The 7,798-nt window shown below is 41.6% G+C and overlaps 1 protein-coding gene across 1 annotated transcript in view; it reads left to right on the forward strand.

Moving 5' to 3' along the window:
• The window catches only part of atrnl1b (attractin-like 1b), a 52,379-nt gene that overhangs the window by 27,529 nt on the left and 17,052 nt on the right, over positions 1–7,798 (forward strand). The window contains exons 22-25 of the mRNA XM_031842858.1: positions 1,368–1,462; positions 1,712–1,790; positions 3,870–4,027; positions 6,382–6,443. Coding sequence (XP_031698718.1) covers positions 1,368–1,462; positions 1,712–1,790; positions 3,870–4,027; positions 6,382–6,443 — 394 coding nt within the window. The remainder of the gene's footprint in view (positions 1–1,367; positions 1,463–1,711; positions 1,791–3,869; positions 4,028–6,381; positions 6,444–7,798) is intronic.

Genomic DNA, 7,798 nt, shown 5'->3' on the forward strand with positions numbered 1-7,798 from the left:
CACACACACACACACACACACACACACACACACACACACACACACACACCGCTATTCTCTCTCCCTCTCTCTCCTTCTCTTCCTCTCCACTTCCACTCTTCCTGCTCTGGGCAGATGGAGCATTTTAGCACTTTGGCACCAGGGGCGCTTGTTCAGTGACAGAATGACTTGTCGTGAAAATGTCAAGTGCATCAGAAGGAGTGAGTGATTGAACTAATCAAGGAGACGGAGTAAAAAAAAAACCTTCTCCACTTGTCTACTCACTCCCTCCATCACCCACCTACTCTTTCATTAATTTAGAAAGTTGACTAAATGTTAGTTTGACGTGAGTGCGAAGCACAAATGCATCAAGGTGAGTGATGCAAAAAAAAAAAAAACCCACTGACAGCCAGGGCCCAGTATTCCTGTGTATACTGTACCGTGTTTGAGCTCCGCGTGTTTATTTGCATGTTGTGGCGTCCTTCACGGTGCTGCAGTAGAGCTCTCTTTTTCGACATTCTGCCACCGACAACAGAGCCTTTGCCAAGTTTTTGCGCCTCTTTTTTTGAAATGCCACACAGGCTGACACCCAGCTCAACGAGGGGAAGACGGGAAGCAAAAGCCCGGAGCTCGCTTTGACCTCCGCACACCAATTGGGACTTTCTCTTGAGCTCTGTTACGCAGTATTGTGAACGCGACGCAGATGGTTTAAGATGATGCACTCATTGTGACGTTATCCAGCCGCGTCCCAGTGTGTGTCATTAGTTGACTTCTCACTTCTGCTGTCTCCCTAACTGTTTAGTCAACTAAAGCCGTTTGACTACCGCATGCATGCAATCAAAGTGAAAACTGTCACATAAACACCGTCGATATGAGACTATTACGTCCACTCATTTTTTATTTTTTTTTGTGGGCATTACGATATAATTATAACATTAAGCATTAAAAGGTCAACGGTGCAGACCGTCTAGATAAAATAAATAAACATCCATGCTACAATCCAAAATCAGTATTTAGTGAGTTGAATGAATGTGTGCCCACTATTAGTGAATCATTTGATACTTTATTAATCGCTGCAGGGGTCAGGTTTTCCTACTTGTTCCCTGCTTGATAAGTAAATTGTAGCCCCTGATTGCCGCGGTTGGATTTGATTACAGACATTTTGATTTCACTCGTCTCCGTCATTCAGTCCGTCGCTGGGAAGTTTCTTTTCACGTAGCGTACATCTCTATATATTTATGCTGTCATAGCAGTCTCTAGTAGTGTAAGCCTCAGCTGGAAGCTCATGTTGTTTATATTCTTCAGAAAGTTTCCACTCATTAACATTATTAATATGCTCTGTCGAATGATATGAGACCTGTCTTTCCTTGTCCGATTTGACAAAACAGACAACCTCCTGATCGACTACCAATTCACCTTCAGCCTCATCCAGGAAGATGATAATCACTACACTGCCATCAACTTCATGGCCTCACCTGAGCAGGTAACTATCTAGTGATACTCTGCCACATTTAACGTTGATGTTCGTTTTTTCTATCGAGTCGCTGGAGAGTCTGGAACAGTCTCATAAATTGTTCGAGGAGCCCTGACTCCTTGAATTTTATAACCTCTTTATAATACCTCTGCTTTTTATGATGTACTTCACTATATGATGCTCCTGCGTCTGTCGCTGTGCTATTATGAGTTTATCTTATATTTAACTACATTCATGTTTTATGTCCTCCACCTGAAGGCTAACAAGAACTTGGACATGTCCATTAATGCATCCAACAACTTTAACCTCAACATCACCTGGTCGGTGGGATCAACAGGTACTGTTACTTTGTTATTTTGTTTTGTAGTAAAAACACCTCTTTGACAGAGACCCTACCGAGGGCTAAACTGTGTACGCAGCACATTTGCTCTTGTTAAATATATATATTAATTCCAGTCTTGCCAGTGTGTATTGAATAATCAGTCCGTCTCTTGGAAAGTTTAGTTTTAAACTAACTCAATGAAGTGTCCAAACTGTCAACAGTTTTCTCTTCCTCTTCTCATTCCATTGCAAATCCTCCCACTAGTGTGTGAAATACATATTACCATATTCTGCACACATTCGTGGAAAATCTACACCGAACAAATGGCTCAGGTCACAAATACCATCAGAGATGTGGGTCAAAAGGGATCAGAGTTGTAACATTTTTCGTTTTAAACCTCAAAAAATTCAGCAAAGCGGATATTTAAATATCTCTCAATCTGTCCAGACCCGCCCTCCTGCTGCATAATATTCCACTCCCACACAAAGTGATGTGCAGTTAGTTTGTCCCAAGCATGACTAAGAAGTGCGTTCCATCCACACAGGGATTTGTACCAACAGGTCAAACACAGACCCAGGCTAATAAGACACACCGTCTTTATTTACCTTCATTTAAATGCAATCACCTGCTTCCACAATATTCACAGAAATAATGAAACGCACCGTTCAAATAGACCTAAATACGACATAATCAGTAAAAAACCCTTGTTTAATAACTGCCTTTAGTTTTTAGTTGTACATAATGACAATATTTCCCATGACGCTGTTAATTTGGTTGCCATCACATTTGCTTAACTGCCGCCAGATATTGAGGTTGTGATGTAGGTAATTTGGCTTTTTGTTGTTGTATATCTTTATGTATTTATTACAATAATAATTTAGTCTGTCGGCATAACCGCTATAGCAGGAACAATAAAAATGTAATGTACCTGCTCGTGTTGGTGTGTACTGTGTCACCGTTGAGTGGGTATTAGAGGTGAAAAGACACCCAAGGACACTGCAGTGGTCCAGTGCCACCGTTTATTCTTCCCCCCCGCCCCCCCCTCCTCTCAAGTCCTCCGCCACTCCCTCCCTCCCCACAACACTGACATTTTCCAACCACTAAAACACGTTAACCTCCCGCACCCGCCTTCGCCACCTTTACCTTTTTTTCTTTTTCTTTTCTTTTTTTTGTTTTTTTGTCTTCCTCGGAGCACCGTCATTAATATTTGAAGTTGGGTCCCCCCCCCCCCCCCCCCACAAAGATATTGTGTCTCAGAAGGAACGGGAGCCTCTTCACAATCGACAAGAGCGTTGAGGCGCCTTTGGGTGGGAGGAGGAGGAGGGTGATTTCAATTAAGATAAACATGCTCACGTAGCCACACTCAAGCTGTCATTTTCAGTGCTTTTGTTTCAGGGCTGTGGGTTGGAATGTCAATGCTGAGGACCTACTGACACGACGGAGAATACCAAATGACTTGAAACATTTTTGAAACAACGGAAAATAGGCTTAGAAATAGACTTCGGTTGGAGAGGACTTCGTTTTTATGTCATGATGGGTATTTAGAATTGTATACAAAGACACTCCAAAGGGTACTTCAGTTTTGACAATATTGAATTGTATTGAGTGAGATGAACAACACCCCTCTCATGAATTCTGAACATTAATGGACACGAACGAGTATATAATAATAAATAATGGTTAGTCTGTGCAGATTGTTGTAGACTGCATTCACCCCAAGGGCTTTTAAATGCTACTTTCTAGGGCTCAGTTATACTAAATGCATTGGCTGTTAGCGGTGTTATGGATTCAAATGATGACTATGTGCTAACATGACTCAGTCACGACCTTTCAAGCTGTGCTTCTCTCCCACGTCCATTTAACTAAAAAATTTGGATGGCATGTATAATTACAAAATACATCTCTGCTCTGTTTCAGGGCACCCAAAAAGAAGTGCGATGCACTTAAGATGATGATGATGATGATAATAGTAATAATGGCTTATGAGACCTATTAATGGATTCATAATGACATGTTGCAGGCGGTCCACCTCCGTCCATCGCTGTCCGAGCGGCAAACTGCAGCGTGCTAAACGTGAACTCTTTGTCCCAACAGCTGGAACCATTTCTGGAGAGGAGGTGCCCATCGTGTCCAAAACGAACATCAAGGAATACAGAGACAGCTTCTCCTGCGAGAAGTTCACCTTCAGAAGCAACCCGAACATCACCTTTTACGTCTACGTCAGTAACTTCTCATGGCCCATCAAGATCCAGGTAAAGACCTGGAAGAGAGTTTATGAAGCGGATAACGCGGCGATCTGAGTCTTTCTGCGTTTCTGCGTGATGCTCTCTTTGCTTTTCAAACTGCTCCCTAGATTTACAACATGCCTATAGTCATGCCGTTGGTGAACAATTGATCCTACATACAGTAAAGAGAGCAGGGCGGCCTCTGCAGATGCAGGGCTTGTTGCTGCTCGGGGTGATTCCAAGTGCACTTTATTCTAATTACAGATTTAATGAGCGATGGTTGGCGTGCATATAGCTGCACAGCTGTTTTTTTTTGTTTTTTTTTGTTTTTTTTAGCTGGCAAAAGCAAAGCAGCGTTTAACCTTTCCTACCCGTCGTTCTGAATGGAGGAGATTGAGGCCTTGATGTGGTGGATGGGGCGAGAATACAACTCGGTGAAAAATAAATGCCATTTGCCGTCAGTTGTTCTGGGTTTTGCAGGAAAACGGCAATTAAGCGTTTGCCGGAAAAAAAAATTCACGCTTTGGTCTTACAGGCAATAAAAGACTCGAAATGGATGATAATGTTTCTCCAATTGTTCGCTAACAACTTGGTGTTGATTAAGTGTAGATGAGGTAGGTGATTATATATGTATGCCAAAAAATAAATGAAAGCGATTCAGTCTGCAACAATTGAATGTTTACGTGAGACTCTTTTACTGAGAAATATGATGGATACAAATATTATTCCTACCAATAGCACACAATTCCCTTTCTGCTAATGAGCCCACTTCCATGTATTGATTTTTACATTTGTTGTGGGCGTCTCTTTCACAAGCTAGGGGATTGGACCACGGTATGGCGATGATATCTCTGGGGTCAGTCCATCTGTGGAGGTGGCCCAGTAATAGTTTCCTATTCGATTTCCTGGCCAGCAGTCACTTATTTATTACGGACTGGCCTGAGCTGTTAGAGCAAATAGCTTTTGTAACAGGATAAGGTCTCTCTTTCCTTTGCGTGCCTTTATGTTGCAGAGGCGAGAGCGCAGACCTGGATGAGATAAAGCAGAATTTTGAGAATGCTGTTATGAGCCTTGTTTTTAGGGTCTTTGCCTGTAAAAATACACATTTAAATGTGTGTAAAGATCGTAAAAAGGAGGTCTTGAGCTAAGATTTTTTTCCATGACATCATTGTGCGTTAGTATAATTGTTCCCCAAGAGGACTGTTCGATAAAATAACGGTCCTCTTGTATTGGAAGTACATTCTCAAAAGATGCCATTGATCGTCTCAGATAGATGAATTGAAATTAAATTAACCCCAAATGTATTGCTTTGACCTCAAACTATGTGAAAAGCAGAGTTGCGAGCACTAAGTACAATACTAAAAAAAGCCAGCAAAATATCTGTGTAATGCCTCCTTTTGAGTCATGTCAGCCATGTCAGTGAGCATCTCATTTCAGATCAGTGATTCTGATTTTCGACTTAAAAAGGTTGGGAAAAGTCAAAGGTGGGAGACTTTTGGGCGGATGATGAAGTTATCTATAAAGAACATCAGTCCAGTGACGACTCTGGCTACATAACCTTAAATACGTCTTCTGCTAAAGCCAAATACTCAACTTAATAGCTTGTCAATCACTGATAACTGACATATATTTGAATTTCTGCCTCATCCGCATCCAAAACCTCAAACGTTACGCAAACAATGCACCTCTAAACGCACAGTCTGTGCCCTATAACCCTAACCCTCCATGCTGCTGACGATGCCGTCGTGTTTGTGCTTTGAGGGCGAAATGCCTTTAACGCATCTACAGTAGATAATGACGCGTCTTTATGACGAGGCCTATCGGACGTGATGTAGCTGCCAGGACTGTGTGTCATCCCTCTTTTAATGAAGGTAACAATCTATTTCTGATACATTGTTCACTGGCAATGCTGCTGACGTAAATACTCTAATCAGCTATAGAAGAGCTACTATATGTTATGAGAACTCAACAGCAGGCAGCTTGTTTTATCCCTTTAGTCAGAAATAAATGCAGGAACAGGTAAGGAATGGGGTTCTCAGAAGTCTGAGAATAAAGTCAGAACTCAAAGAGTACGATCATTTTTAACCAAAGATTTTAAGTACAAAGCTTCTGATAATGCCGCAAAAGCCTCATTTACCTTCAGTATGTTGCTTTTTTTTATCAATGTTTATTTCATGTTGGCAGGAATATATTACAAAATTCTACTAAACTGCAAATACAAAAGTATTACCATCAAAATATACTTCAAGTACCAAATGCGGATTCTGCAGAATAATGTTTACTGCGTTAATAAATAATAATTATTGATGCATTAATGTGTTCATCTTGTTGCAGTTTTCATATTTGAAGTAATTTCTCCTTCTTGTCTTTCTCTCAAACAGATCGCCTTCTCCCAACACAACAGCATCATGGACCTTGTCCAGTTCTTTGTGACGTTTTTCAGGTAAGCGAGTCAAATATGCACACGTCTTAAATACACACACACACACACACTTAGCTCCTAAGTGTGTGCTCCTCCACAGTCCAGAGGCATCATCCAGAATTTGATCCGCCACCTCTTCATTCTCCGCCCCGGCCTCTCGGGGCTTATTGAGTTACTTGAGCCCGTTCTGGTAACCGAGTACATGTAAATGCTTCTTGTGTCTTCAAGGCAGTGATTTTCCTGTTTCCCAAGTGGTGAATGAAGCAGCCGGTAACCATTTAAATAGGTGCATACTGCTCTGAGAGTGCTATCTAAGGAGAAGGCAGTGGCCATCAAGATACGAGGGGCTCCTAATGATTTTTCATCCTGAGAGCTGTGATGGAAATCTTTTCTCATTGAAATGAGTCAACGGAGTTCTCTCAAAAGCACAGCAGTCTGAATACATCGAGAGGATGACTAACTAGAAAACGTGTGCTTTAAGTTAGAAATTGGCATTTGAGAAACCAACATCCCTCCGATAGTCTTGGTTACTATGATCATGCAGAATTCAGGTGGTTTCAATCATTAGATCAGTGTCATTGGTGGCGATGGTTATTTTCACACCGACGGTTACTGACCCTGGTGCAGTATGTGTTTGTTCAATTTATTTGGAGGCGTGCTCCCTGGAGTAGCCCGATCGACTAACGTATTATCTGTGTAGCTGTCAAGGTGGGAATATAAGCCAGCCTTTGCCCAAAGGCACCTGCCCATCACTGCCCAGCCCACAATAACTTTCCAGAAAAGCTGTCACACAATCAGTTATCTTCTGCCTCCATCCGATCAAATTACAGTCGAATAGCCGAAAATTCGGGAATTGTTGGAGGGAAAGGGGAGAAGGACGGAGCTTATTTTATCTAAACATGTTGCCGACAGCTACTTGCATCATTTGCAGAGGAAACCATTTTAAAAAAAGGGTCACAGTCGGTCCACAGCATTAAAGAAACAGTAAGAGTTTGGCTCTTTTTAAAGTGACAAATTAACGCCCATAGCGAATTGAAAATAATTTACAAAACACTTCCTTTGTATTAGTAATCAATTTCTCCCAAATTTGAACATTTGTTGAACTCTAGTGTTTTCTAAATCCAACAGAAGTCAAACCCACAACGCATAGCTTTTCCTGTTTGCCAGCCTAATGTTGCATTTTCCATCAGTATGCATTGTGTATGTTATTTTAATTTTTTTCCTATTGTCGTGCAGGTTATACTTATGTTATCCAGTGTTTTCTGCATCCTTGCTCTCACTGACCCATAAACACAGGAAAAAGTGAAATGCCCCGACGCATTCGCAAGCTGTGTGTGTGTGTGTGTGTGTGTGTGTGTGTGTGTGTGTGTGTGTGT

The sequence above is a fragment of the Anarrhichthys ocellatus genome, unplaced genomic scaffold (assembly GCF_004355925.1).
Source record: "Anarrhichthys ocellatus isolate YVR2014 unplaced genomic scaffold, GSC_Weel_1.0 scaffold4, whole genome shotgun sequence".
Classification (NCBI taxonomy): Eukaryota; Metazoa; Chordata; class Actinopteri; order Perciformes; family Anarhichadidae; genus Anarrhichthys; species Anarrhichthys ocellatus.